General features: G+C 44.9%; 1 protein-coding gene across 1 annotated transcript in view; it reads right to left on the bottom strand.

Annotated features, from left to right (window-relative positions):
* Positions 1-9,697, bottom strand: part of SASH1 (SAM and SH3 domain containing 1) — a 194,721-nt gene extending 185,024 nt beyond the window's left edge. Inside the window, 2 exon segments of the mRNA XM_055309950.1 lie at positions 9,498-9,590; positions 9,593-9,697. Coding sequence (XP_055165925.1) covers positions 9,498-9,590; positions 9,593-9,658 — 159 coding nt within the window. The 5' untranslated portion in view covers positions 9,659-9,697.
* Positions 9,698-14,789: the final 5,092 nt, after the last annotated feature.

Genomic DNA, 14,789 nt, shown 5'->3' with positions numbered 1-14,789 from the left:
GTTATATCCTTTATTATAAACAGATGATCTATTAGATAAACTAGTCAATCTAGGAAGTAAATTGGTTTCCTGAATTCTGTGAGCTGCTCTAGCATATTAATCAAACAAGAGGAGGAAGTCATGGAACCTCCGGTTTGTAGCAGTGTGTAAGCAGCACAGGTAGCAACCTGTGATTGGCACTCAAGTAAAGATAGTCTTTAGGACTGGGCCTTTAACCTGTAGTAGATAGCTCCAGACTTGAGTCAAATTTGTGGTCAGTGTCCACTGAGAAGTGGACAATTGCTTGCTGTGTTGAAAAAACCCATCAGGTGGTGCCTGGGTGGCTCAGATGGTTGAGCATCCAACTCTTGATCTCAGCTCAGGTCTTGATCTCAGGATCTTAAGTTCAAACCCTCCATTGCTGTTGTTAAAAAACAACAACATTGGGATCCCTGGGTGGCGCAGCGGTTTAGCGCCTGCCTTTGGCCTAGGGTGCGATCCTGGAGACCCGGGATCGAATCCCACGTCGGGCTCCCGGTGCATGGAGCCTGCTTCTCCCTCTGCCTATGTCTCTGCCTCTCTCTCTCTCTCTCTCTCTCTGTGTGACTATCATAAATTTAAAAAAAAAAAAATCAACAAAATCCCGTTAGATCCACTCTAGTAGTACATTTATTACAACTGACGAACCTAAGCTGAGACTTCGTTATCACTCAAAATCCAAAGTTTACGTTATGGTTTATTCTTGGTGTTGTACGTTCTATGTATGAGTTTGCACTAATTTATAATGACATGCAGCCACCACTATAAAAATACTCTGTGCTCCAATTGTTCATCCCTCTGTCCCCCTTAACACCTTCCAACCATTAATCTTTACACTGTCTCCATTGTTTTGCCTTTTCCAAAATGTCACAGAGTCAGAAACATTTTCTCATCAGCTTCTTTCATTTAGTAATATGCAGTTAAGGTTCCTCCATGTCTTTTGATAGCTTGATAGCTCATTTCTTTTTAGTGCTGAAAAATATTCCATTGTCTGGATGGATCACAGATTATTTACCCAATTACTTACTAAAGGACCTCTTGGTTGCTTCCAAGTTTTAGAAATTATGAATAAGCTGCTATAAACATCCATGAGTGTTTTTGTGTGAACATAACTTTTGAACTTCCTTGGGTAAATACCAAGGAGCACAACTGCTGGATCAAATGTTAATATGTTCAGTTTTACAAGAAATCACCCAACTGTCCTCCAAAGTGTCTGCATCATTCCCATTTGCAATGAATGAGAGATTCAGTTACTCCACATCCTCTTAAGCACTTGTTGTTGTCAGTTTTCCACATTTTGGCCATTATTATAGGTGTGTAGCAATATCCCATTGTTTTTGTTAAAAAAAAATTTTTAACCCTGGGTATTTCCAAACAAACACATCTGTAGAATTGCCAGTGGTTTACTTTGTAAGTGAAGTATTTTAAATCCTCTAAAAATGAGTATAAGCCTATAGCAAAGATACTTATTCTTAAACTTGAATATTCCTTTCTTCTACAAAAACTTTAAAATTGAAACACTGTATTTTTAAAAGCACCTCAAAAAGCTTAGAAACATTTTTTTAGCTCTAATAAAAAATTTGGTGGTTGATAACAAGTCTTAAGCAAAAGTATTAAAGCCCAGGGGTGCCTGGCGGGCTCAGCTGGAAGAGCATGCAACTCTTAATCTTAGGGTTGTGAGTTCAATCCCCACATTGGGTGTAGAGATTTCTTAAATATATAAACTTTAAAAAAAAAGTTTTTTTATACCACAAAATTAACTGGGATAATTTTTTAAAGTAACTAGAGCTCAGCATATACATTCTAAGATTTTTTTCATTCTGCTCTTCAATGGCACTTTTTTTCCCCATGGGACTTTTCATTAAAATTACAATTATATGCATTTTTCCTTTCACTTAAAATTCCACTATTCCTGAATACCAAGAGGAAAATGAAGCTATAACCAAGCACAGGGTCACGGGTAAACACATTAGACCCTCCTCACCCTACATCCTGTTAAACCAAACTAAGGAACAATGGATGAAGCACCAAAATTAACTGAATCAAACCCCGCATGGAGCCTACTTCTCCCTTTGCCTATGTCTCTGCTTCTCTCTCTGTTTCTCTCATGAATGAATAAATAAAACCTTTAAAAAAAATACAAAAAAACAAAATTGAATCAAATCTGCATCACAGACACCAAGGAGAGCCACAGTGTCCCTCTATGATGGAGGGCACAAGAGTTGAACAAGCATTCATTATAGATATGAATGTATTCATGTTTTTACCAATCATCTTAGAAAGGTGAAAGATAGGCATGCCTGGGTGGCTCAGTCGGTTAAGCATATGCCTTTGGCTCAGGTCAGGATCCCAGATTCCTGGGATGGAGCCCCATGTAGAGCTCTCTGCTCAGCAGAAGCCTGCTTCTCCCTCTCCCCCTACCACTCCCCCTGCTTGTGTGCACATGCACTCTTTCTCTCTGTCAAATAAATAAATAAAATCTTAAAAGAAAAAAAAAAGGTAAAAGACAGCAAGAGAGCCCTTCAGAAAAGAAAGAATACTGATTACAGAGAGGAAAAACTATCCCATTATCAAGCTTTTGTCTTCTGAATGTCAGAGATATACCATGAAGCCTAGGTACCCAGTGTCTGTGCTAGAGTGTCTCTATCTCCTGACTTGACTTGCAAGAAAAAATATAAGCTAAGTTATCTCAATGAAGTATCTCATCTCATGAAGAATTAATGCTATCCAGTGAATTGTTCCATATTATGGAACAAAAGATGGGACACCAGACAGCTGGCCAGGAGCACAGCTGATGCTACCATTTTCGAGTCTCATTACCAAAAGCAAATGAATAAATAAATGAGCAAAGTATCTGAACAATGATGAATCCAAATGGTCACAAAAATACATTTTACCTCAAAATTATTCCAAAGGTTTGTTAATCCTTACAGTGCCAATCTTAGTCCATACCCACTGGTATTAAATGGCATAGTTAACTCTTACAGCCTTAGCCTCTATCCACTTAAACTCATTACTCCGAGATCAATTTTATTTCTACTGTACGATAAGAACGTGTATAAACTATGAGTAAGGGACATCTGGGTGGCTCAGCAGTTGGGCGCCTGCCTTCAGCTCTGGTCGTGATCCCAGGATCCAGGTCAGGTCCCGCATTCGGCTCCCTGGGAGGAGCCTGCTTCTCCCTCTGCCTGTGTCTCTGCCTCTCTCTGTGTGTCTCTCATGAATAAATAAATAAATCTTAAAAAAAAAATGAGCATCATATATCACTGTGAGATTATTATGGTTTAGTCTGAAGCAAAAAGCACTCTTAAAAACAATACATTAGACAAACTACTAGTTACAGGTGTTCTTAAGCCTTTTGTAAAACTGAGCTTACAGATATGCTTCTGAATCAATATACACAACTGGATATTTCCTTCTACTTTGCTGTTCTCTGGAATTGGCTTTGAGAAGATGGAATTAAAGATCATTTAGCTATAACACCATGTGCATATTGCTACAAATAATAATTCCCCTCTTTAAGGAATTTAACCCAATAGATTTAATACCGTAAAAAAACACAGGTAGATAGATAATATGTATGTATCTATGTGCCTAGATATTTTTTTCTTTAGAACAAAAAGAATCCTAAGACTACAACACCTCTGAATATCTCTTGACCTAAGACAGCCTACTTGTGAGCTTACGAGAATCACCAAAAGACAAGTACCATGGAGCAATCCTTGATTACTTAGAGATACTGAGCAAAATATGGGGACAAACGGAAGCCAGATACATAACTTGATCTGTCTCTAAACATTAAGCCCAGGTTCTCACCATCGCCAACTCATCACCCACCAAAGTTACTTTTGTAAGACAGGGAAGGGAGGAAGGGATCGGAAGGGAGGAAGGGATCGTGTCAGATGTCAATTTCAAATTCTGCAACAGCTTCTCACTGGTGTCCACTGAATGACTGCGCCCACCTCAGTGCTCTGGGCTATCTCGGCTTTATTCCCCTTGGCTCTGCCCAGCAAGCCCTCCTTCCCTTCTTCCTTCCTTCCCCCTCACTGGAGAACACCTCTCAGGGAAGGCCTAACTCACAGCCTCGGTCCAAAATGAATGGCATTTCTGGGAAGCGGCCTCCGGCTGCACCACGGCCACCCCGGCCCCCACTCTGTCCCCCTGGCTGCCTGTACACGCCGCCCTGCCCACAGCACTGTGGGGACCTAGTGCTTCTTTACAGGAGGGACGTGGGGGCTACTGCAGTTTCTCCTACAAAACTACATCTTTCTGGAAGCCAGGAGCAAGTGTCGCTAGTATTTAGCCCAAGAGCTTAAGCAAAAAAAGTTGGCAGCCAATAAATGTCTCCATAGATATGTGAAAGAATAAACTACTCAACTACAACTAGGAGTTAATTTCTGGGAAACAACGCAGGATGCAAACGTCAGCTCCTGTTTACTCTGTGTGATTTTAAGACACCCATGGGCACGTCTCCACTGTAAAATGGGGACAGTAATGTTCATTGGCCACAAGAGAATCTAGGAAGGTAAGTATGGGAAGGGCCCAGGCCAGTATTGGGACTCCGTGCTTGGACACGTTCCCTCCTCCTCTCCCTTCTCTTCCTCTTCCTGCCCCCGCCCCCACTCCCACCCGCTGCGTTCCATGGCCAGAGTTGGAGTAAACAGTTAAAAACTAGAATGCGAGTAGTAAGCCAGGTGAAAGAGGGAAGGGCAACAGGTAGAGCATGGCCGATGAAGGCTCTAAGTCAGGGGAAGAGGGGCATCAAAGGCCACTGCAGGGCAAGGGAGTCTTCCTATTGCAAAGGACTTGGTGACTCCAGCCAGAATGATGAGACTTAATTTTGTCTCTGGCAAATAACTGAAAATCAGGAGGCCAGAGTTCCAGTCCCTACTCAGTACCTTGAGCCTCTAATTCCTCCTCTAAATGAGGGGGTGGAGGGCTCGCTTCCAAGGTCCCCGATCCCGGTGTTCCAGCAGCCTGCGGCTTCACTTATAAAAATCACAAGGCTTTAAGCTGGTGGACAGGAACATAAAATTAAGATGAGGTCAGAATATTTGAAATTGGGACTGACTCTTAAATTCCAAGACCTAAAATTAATTAAGTCATTAGCTGGTCAGCGAAGCAGGAGACGCCACCCAAAGGATATGTAAATTAATGCTTTCAAAGGAGTTTGCATTTTAAAAGCCCCCTAGGGCTCTTACTACCACCTGCCCCGCCCCCTTTGCCTAAAACTACAAAGCAAAGGAGGAGTGTTGGGGTTGTTTGTTGTTTGTTTGTTTGTTTGTTTTTAAGGAGTTTCTTCAGTAAATAGCAAAACTGATAAACCTAACCATTTTTGGAATGAAGCCTACTACATATTTTCTTGTGGCTTCTATTGGAATAAGAATGGGGGAAGGTCCACAGTATCTCCATACAATGGATATTCTCTCAGCACTGCTAGGAAATGGGTGTAAATTGTAGGAATGGAGCAGGGAGGAAATATAAGGTTTGGGGGAGGTGCATCTTGCAGGATCTTGCAAACAATAGGCACTCACTAACTAACTCCCTTCTGCTCCCTTCTCAGTTAGCAAGTAGCTTTAAAGGATTGGCTCAGCTTTTAGAAACACTCCAATTCTGAAGGAAAAATAAGAACCATCACATCTTACCCAAATAGATAATCAGTGCTGAAAAAGTGACCTACCATATCTAATAACCTTAGCAGTTCCTACTTTGAAAAACAACTACCCTCCTCCCCGTCTCCCCAAAAAAAGGAATGTTGTGTCTGCAACAAGGAGTAAAGATAAAAGAGTGAAATCCCACAGGATCCTAACTTGTTTTGCACTTCTCCGCAGAAATGTAAGCATGTCCTCGTGAAAGGTGACACGCTTTGAAAACCCAGGCAGACCACATGTCGTATGGAGTTAAGAGAACAGAAGAACACATTTCACAAGAAAGCCATGGTCTGATAGCTCAGGGTTTACAAACATTTCACAATTTGCCATTACCGTTTCCAGTGGAAGCACCAGGATTTTGGTTTGCATGATGAATCTGCTCAAGCGATAAATTCAAGCAAGAGTAGAATTTATTAATGTCTTCACAAACACACCCCATTACAGTGGGTACAGTCTCTACAGAACTGGATTTTGATGTGGTTCCTGCATGTAAGAAGTATAGACTATTTTCCTTTTCCATTCAATAAAACCATGTCCTCAGGATCCTGTGAATCCCAAGCACTGGAGATTAAAAAGTATAAAATACTGACCCTGCCCTCCAGGCACTCACAGTGGCTAGTGTTCCAGTAAGCTCCTTTTCTCCTAATTCACTATTTACATACTCGCTTACTAGCATGTATTCATTCTAGCACAGCCAGAACATTTTCATGCCATAAATTATACTATTATTTCTTCTCTAAATAAGCATTTTGTTAACAATTGTATAAAGCAACTGGTTGGTTCAGAACCGTGCAGGACTGAATTAATTTAAATGCAAAATGTGTCCTAATGAACTCAAACAACCATCCCGTATTTATGGAAATCTATGCCTCTGGGGCAACACCCTTCAGAGGGTTAGAACCTACAAAATCCTGGGGGCGGATGCTCAGTGCCGCTCAAGTAGGAAAAGGGAGTTGTGTCATTCAGCTAAAAGAATGAAGAATGTTTAACTTAATAGGCTTGGAGGATTGAATTCTACACTTAGAGGAATCTTTTTTTTTAAGATTCATTCATTCATTCATTCATTCATTCATTCATTCATTCATTCATGATAGACATAGAGAGAGAGAGGCAGAGACACAGGCAGAGGGAGAAGCAGGCTCCATGCTGGGAGCCGGACGCAGGAAGCAGGATGCAGGACTCATCCCAGGACTGGATCCCAGGACTCCATCCCGGGACTCCAGGATGGCGCCCTGGGCCAAAGGCAGGCGCCAAACTGCCGAGCCACCCAGGGATCCCCCACTTAGAGGAGTCTAAAAAGTAAAGCAACCACTGTGCCTGAAATCTTGTATGTTTGGATTTATAATTCCCTTACTACCTCTACTCCCCTCGAGTTGAGTACTTAAAAAGAACCTTCCAAGTAGCATTTTCCTAAAATACCAGATGTAATTACATGTCTACTATGTTGATCTGGGATAGTTAACTGTGGAGTATCACGGCATCCCCTACTTGCTGGTATAGGTAAGAGGTCAGAGAACCGGGGTACAGTCTGTCATTGTCACCAAGGTGTGTGTGCCATTGGGCAAGTCACTTCACCTGTGTAGGCTGATAGACTGCAAAATCTTATTTTAAAAAAATGAAAGAAATGCAATCTTTTATCTCAGAAAGAATAGAGAAAAATCAACTGCCAATTTTGTGTCTTGATAGATTTCTAGAAAGACAGTTTCCTCTAAACATGGGGATGAGAGTTTTCTAAAAGCAGATTAAAGATCCTCTTAAACTGGTGACTTTTTACAGACGTGCATAAAGCAGAGGTAAACCATAACTTCTTCTGAATTTTACAAAGGAACAATCGTGATGCCTATGTTCACCCCAAAGGAAAATATAAGATTGTCTAAAAGATGGGAAAACAGAAGTGAACATATTCTCTTTGGGATAATCATTTACATTCTTTCCAGCCTCGCACTGAACTACTGGCTCTGTAAGAAGTACATATTTTCTTTTCTCCTACATCTGCCCTTTGAATAACAGGTTTGAGCTTCTCCAGCCCCACCCCATCTTTTAAATCAGCCAAAGAACACTGCTACAACTGACCAAACAGCGCTGGCATCTGCCAGGGAAGGGAAAGCAAATCTTCAGTAAGTGCCACCTGCCAACCACCACCCCCCTCCCAAGCAACCCTGAGCCCACACTCCCATTAAGTGAGCCCCTCCAGCTCTCCCCTCCACAGTCACACCCTAGTAAGGGATGCAATGTGATGTTATCAGACCAATTTTCTCAGTGACTAAAAATTTACAGAGCAGGATCTAAGCAAGAAATAACAAGATAAGCTTCCTGCTTGACTAACTTAAAAACCTATCACTATTAACTTTAAAACATTCATTGGGTTTTCTGAAATTTCACTTACAGGCCCATATCCACCAATAAAGTTCAGAAAATGCAAGAACTTGAGATTTTTTTAAATATACTTTTTCTAAATACTGGAGAGTGAAAAAAGCAGAAATCTTTGACCAATCATCCCTGGTTTTCTGTACAGGAATAATCATAAACACCAATGAACACCTAAAAGTGAAGTAGGTGAGACTTTAGGATGTCTGGAAAGATGAAACCCAAGAAACTATTTGCAGGGGAAATAGTAGAGAGATATCATTTATTGAGCACCTACTATATGCCAGTATGCTGAGCACTAGATATACATCTACATAACTAAACCTCAGAGAACCTAAGAAGCAAGGTAATGTAACTGAAGATCTCATTTCTTTGCCTCATTTTGCAGGTAATGCAACTGAACATCAGTTGAGGTTGGACACCTGGGCCAAGGTCATGCCGTCAGTCAACTGGAGAATGGGGATTTGAACCAGTCTCACTCACTCCAAAGCCCAAGTGCTTAATTCTTGTGCAAAAAAAAAAAAAAAAAGAGATACACTTCTCATCCCCAAATAAGTGTTTTTCAAAAACCACACCTTCCATTAGAAAGATAAAACATCCTAGAGTAAATATAGAGCCTTTTCCGACAACTGCCAATTCTAAATCTTTAAACTAAAATTGACTTTTTAAATAAAAGTGTGGATTAAGATGCCTGACTGCAATAACCCCCACCCATCTGATTGCCATCTACCTGCCTATCTACAGCTCCACCAAAGTGCATCTGCTAATTCCCCGGGGCTCTGAACCCCGCACAAGTTAAAGCTTCATCCTCAGCGCCTAAGAACTATTTTTCAGAAATTATGCCAAAGCCATGGGCGGTTTTAGTTACTGGGCACTTCAAACTACATGACAATACAGATTTAGCTAAATAAGTCCTATTGTTTTTAGTTCCAAACATAAAACAACAGATATCCTGTAATTCTACAAGTCGAAAAACTGCAAACGGAGTAAGTACAGAGTACACTTTTTGGTGGTCACGAAGATGATTCGGTGTGGTTAGGAAGATGGGTCTGTTTTCCTCTCGCGGTCGGACAACAAATGAAGAGATAAACAGGGGGAACATCGGCCTCCTCCCCAACCCAACCGTGAAAGCACAGCAGCTAAACACCATTCATTTACACCGACTGTTTGAAGGAGCCTTTCGAGCCCTTTGCGCACCAGCAGGCACACTCAGCAGGTGTCCCCGACGGCTGCAGAGCCCTCGAGGATGGGACCTGGGGCTGGTTGGCTTTTAACTCGGTTTGAAATCCTGGACCGAGTGCGTCCAGCCCCGGGGACCTGGGGGGGAGGCCGCCGACCCGGAGCAGTGGGCTTGCGCGGCGGGCAGCGCCGGGGGAGCGCGGGTCGCCGAGGGGGCCGCCCCGCACCTGGGGGTGCGCCCCGCCCCGCCCCGCCCGCGCCCGGCGGCTCCAGGTAACTCACCAGGATGCCCATCACGTCGGTCCAGAGCCGGGAGAACGCCTCGGACATGCCGGCGCGCCCCTCGGGCTCGGGCTCGGGGTCGGGCTCGGGTCGGGCTCGGGGTCGGGCTCGGGCTCCGGCTCGGGCTCGCGCCCCGGGCCGGCCGCTCCCGCGTCCTCCATGGCCGCGTCCCGGGCCCCCGGGCGCCCTCGCTCCGCGCCCGCGCGCCGCCGGCCCCCGCCGCCGGTCCCCGCCCGCCGCGTCAGCCGGCCGCGCCCCCGCGCCCCCGCGCCCCCGCGCCGCACGCCCCGGCCGCCCCGGCCGCCCCCGCGGGGGCCCCGCGCCGGCGCCTGCACCTCGGCTCCCGGGGCGGCGGGCCGCGCGCCGGGCAACTCCGCCAACTTTCCCAGCCCGGCTCCCGGGGCCGCGGGGGAGCAGGAGGCAAAGTCCGCACCACCGCGCCGCACGGCGGGGAAGGCGGGAGGCCCGGGCGCCGCTCGGGCCGCGCGGAGGCGCCTCCGCCTGGGCCGGGACCGGCCGCCGGAGGCCCGCGGCCCTCCCCTCGCGGCGAGGCTGCGGCGAGGCTGCGGCGAGGCTGCGGCGGGCCCCGCGGGGCTGAGCGCCGGGCCTCGGCCCCGGGCGGCCGCCGCTCGGGACCCCTGCGTCGGAAATGAGCTCTTCCAGCTAGCTCCACGGGACTCTCCCCTCGCCGCCGAAGAAAGCGTTTAGCAACAAAAGGTGCTCTGATGTCAGGCTCTTTGCATGGAAATGAGCCACGGAAGGGGAACAGATCGCCTGTTGAAAGGGCCGCCGCGCCGCGCCGCGCCGCGCCTCCGCCCGCCCTGGCTTCGCCGCGCGCCGCCCCGGGGACGCGCTCGGCCCCGGGCGCCCCGGGAGAGCCCCCGGCAGAGCCCCCGGCAGAGCCCGCCGGGTCCGCCCTGCCCTGCCGGGGCCGGCCTGCTGTCAGCCAACACTTGCAAAAAAAAAAAAAAAAAAAACAAGTGGGAGAGCGTGGGCACGAGCCGTCGTGGGCCCCGTTTTTACGAGGAGCGGGGCGGTGGGGGCGTCCTGGTGCCCGGGGGCCCACAATGCCCCCAGCGCTAGGGCTTTCCGCTATTTGGGGGAAATGCGCTCTGGGTTTGAACGGTTGCCTCATGGCGAGGGCACAGGGAAGGGCCATTTTCAAAACTAGGTATCACTGTTGTAACCACGTAGCTATAGCACACACGGGGGGGGGGGCGGGGAGGGGTGTGTTTTTCCAAGGGCAAGAGCCGTGACGGATTTATTTTATGAGGCATATGGCCCGGTAGAGGTATTTATCCTCTTGTGATTCGTTCTTTAAAAACCACTCAGAGAGTTTTCCATGGGAGATGACAATACACCTCACATCTGATTTGATGATTGATCACTTGGTGAAACAGTTAAGAAACTCAAGGAAACCACCCCCGTGTTAAAGGGCTGAGAGTAGTCCCCACCCCCCCCCCCAAAAAAATGCAGGCGAGATGCTCCAGGGAGAGAGCCCTTGCTTGCTTTAGAGGCCTCTCGTGGTTTTTGTTTTGTTTTGTTTGTTTTGTCTTTCCTTCTCAGTCCACAGGGGAGAAAAGGGGGGAGATAAGAGCATGTCCTCGAAATCCCCCCTACTCAAAAGCAGTGATTATTGGGAGCACCTATCAGTGCCAATGGATGAATAGCCCCTACCAGAAAGTTCAGAACTGAAAAGCTTTTCCAAAAGTAATTAGATTTGGAAGTATGATCCCATATGGCAATATTTTTTGAAAGAAAAAGAAATGAGAAAGTTTCCCCTGGAGAGTAGGGAAGCATCATGGTGAAGGGTGGAAAGTGCCGGACACTTGAGTCAACCTGACCATGCCTGTGCTTTCCTGGGTTGATGCAGGAGGTATACCAGATGTGTGCTCTAAGAATCTGGGAACTCCGATAAGTTCAGCGACAGAAGTCGTGGGCTTTATGTAAAATATCATTATTATCACATCTATAGAGACATGAAAAGCAAATGATGGAAAAAACTGAAAACCACCTTTCAGAGTTGATTTTACTAGTGTATTTAAGAATGTCAGTGTGTTAACCATGTAGGACTTTACTAAATTCAAGAAAATACATAGAACCACGCCAGGTCTGCCAGGAGGCAGCTTGTTCTCCACATAAATACTTTCCTGCCAAGTGACTGAGCAAGAAGCCTACCAAGCAGGGTGGCAGGGGCTGAGTTGGAGGAAGGCTGAGTGTCCAGCACCAATCATGACTCTTCTTGATTCATCAGACAACCTAGGGGCAAAGCATTTAACCTTTCCACGCTATGGTTGCCCAATCCTAGATGTGGCAAGGCCTCACTAATTGCCACCCGACTCCTCAGAGGTGATGATATAGTTCAGGGCCATCCAAAGATAGGTACTTTTTAATAGCAACGTGTATGCACCATCAGTATAATTAAACCTTAGCCAGCATTTTGGCACTTCTAGAAATCAACCTATCCTAGATATTGAAGTTCCTTTTCTCCATGCTTCCTAGTAAATGTATAGGAAAATGAGGTAAGTAATATTTGGCGGGGTTGGGAGGGGGGATGTTGATTCCTATCATTTTGCTGTCTATAGATAACTAAGGACTTTTGAGGAGTCACTCTTCAACTTCTATAGTCTTTTCTCCTTTAATTAATGTCAATCTTTACTTTCCAAAATTTCTTTAGGGGCTTTTTAACAAAATGTAAAAGAAGGATCATCATCAACATCATGGGCATCATCATACTATTTCAGATCCCATACAGTCCCGTTTACTAAGAACTTTTTATAATAGACTTACATCCCATGATAGCAGGAAAGCATTTTGGAGGTGATCAGAGTGAAATCCCTCATCTCCCAGGTGAAGAAATGGGCTCCAGAAAACTTGAACAACCAGTCCAAGTGAACATAGCTACCTGGCAGGATCAGTCAGATTATTTGATTATTTTTAAAGTTCTTTAATCTCCAGCAAAATATATTTGTCCTTACAAAGATCTGCAGGGTAGGCAAGTGTAGATGTGCCACTAATGACGTATCTATGGAAAAATACACAGGAATCCTACTCTCCTCTTTTTCCTTTCCACCCATCTCTCTCTCTCACGTAGCTAATTGGAATTGTTACAGTGTTGGTGAATGACTTCCAAGGAAAGAAAAGGATCTAGAAGATTTTCCAAAATCTAGTGGTGACCCAAAAGTTGACCGTGAAATAGATTCTGTGGGTCCTAATAAATATTTATTGCAATGAATGAGAGTATCAGATTGTATTCATAGAGAGTGAATACTGATAATACCTATCTCACTAAGCACTTCCTTGAAAATTAGTCATAGTGTTGCACATATATGTATGTGTGCACATATATATGTACATATATACAGACATATACATACAAATGTAAATATGGCTTGCTGTGTAAAAAGTGGTTCTTGCTACAAACCAGGATTTTAAAAGATTAAAAGTCACTAGTCCAGAAATTATAGGGTGTTGCCTGCATTTAGGTCATCATCCTGACATAGGAAGGATAACCAGTCTATTACTTGACATTAAAGGCAGAGTTTGGAGCAGAAAGCCCAAATATAATGGGGTCAGGACAGCTGGGTTTGAATTTTCACTCAAGTTTTTGTAAGCCATTGGGCAAGTTATTTTTTTCATCTGTAAAATGGGATAATTTCACCTATTTAATATGATTGTTGTGAGGCTATCTGCAATAATAAGGGCAATAATTCTCTGTTAATTATAACCTTTCCCCACCTTTCCCCTCCCTTAGCTTTTTCTTCCCCTATCTACTCATACCATGAGGTGAGAGCTATAAGCAGGAAATTTCCTTGTTCATACCTTAATCCACACAAAGGAGTAGTTCTTAGTCTTGGAATGTGGTTGTTGAGAAAAGGGTAGGGAGGTCACCTCTGGCAGGGTGGGGTGATGAGGAGTGATCAGTTTTTATGATCAAGGTAGTAATAACAGCAAGAACAACATCTGTCATTTCACATCTACTCTAGGCTAAGCATTATGTTTGACATTTTAAAAACATTTTAGTTAAATGGAGTTTATGATTTTTCACCTTGATCTAACCCTCCCACCCTGCTCATTTCTTATTTCAGTACTAGTTATATCCATGTATTTGTTCAAGCTACTAAAGTCAAGAGACCTGCTTGAGTCCTTCCCCTCACTTACCAACACTCGTGTCTAAGCCATGGATAAGCCCTGTTGATTCTACTTCCTAGATACTTGTCAAACTCCTCCACCTCTTTCCATCTCCACTGCCACTGTCTTAGTCATTATTACCAGCACTTCTTGTGATATTTTATGTAGATCACTGCTTCTCAACGTGTAGACTTAATTACAGAGGCATTGGCATCACCCAGGAACTTGTTGGAAATGTGCATTTTGGGTCCCTGCCTCAAGCCTACAGAATGAGACAACCTAGGAGTGGGACCAGCCATCTGTACTTTAATACTCCCCACCCACCCACCAAGGTGGTTGTGATATCTGCTCACTTTTGAGTGCCATTTGGAACAATGGAAATGCCAGATTAAGGGAAAAAAGCACATTGCTGAGGAAATGTGAAGTTTTACAATATAATATACTGAAAAGCCATACCAGGAGATTGCTTTAGAAAAATCAGTTGGGGGATGCCTGGGTGGCTGAGTGATAGAATGACCTTTGGCTTAGGGCATGATCCTGGGGTCTTGGGATCAAGTCCTGCATCGGGTTCCCCGAAGGAAGCCTGTTTCTCCCTCTGCCTATGTCTCTGCCTCTCTCTCTCTGTCTCTCATAAGAAAATAATTAACACCTTAAAAAATGAATTGGTAAAAGAAACTATCATAAGTGAATGGAGATCTCCAAACTAGACACTTGTTTTTTTTTTTTAATTTTTTTATTTATTTATGATAGTCACAGAGAAAGAGAGAGAGGCAAAGACATAGGCAGAGGGAGAAGCAGGCTCCATGCACCGGGAGCCCGACGTGGGATTTGATCCCAGGTCTCCAGGATCGCGCCCTGGGCCAAAGGCAGGCGCCAAACCGTTGTGCCACCCAGGGATCCCTGGTTTTATTAAGATGTTATTTATTTGAGAGAGAGAGAGAGTGTGTGTGTGTGTTGCACACACATACACAAGCAGGGGAAAGGGGCAGAAGAAGAGGAAGAAGCAGACTCCCTGCTGAGCAGGGAGCCTGATTTGGGGTGGGGGGGGGGGCTTGAACCCAGGACCTAGGAATCATGCCCTGAGCATGATTGAAGGCAGACGCTTAGCACTTAACCAACTGAGGCACCCTGGGTACTTGGTTTTAAAAGGCAATTAAATAT

The sequence above is a fragment of the Nyctereutes procyonoides genome, unplaced genomic scaffold (genome assembly GCF_905146905.1).
Source record: "Nyctereutes procyonoides isolate TBG_1078 unplaced genomic scaffold, NYPRO_anot_genome, whole genome shotgun sequence".
Classification (NCBI taxonomy): Eukaryota; Metazoa; Chordata; class Mammalia; order Carnivora; family Canidae; genus Nyctereutes; species Nyctereutes procyonoides.
This window is presented reverse-complemented; position numbering and strand designations above follow the sequence as displayed.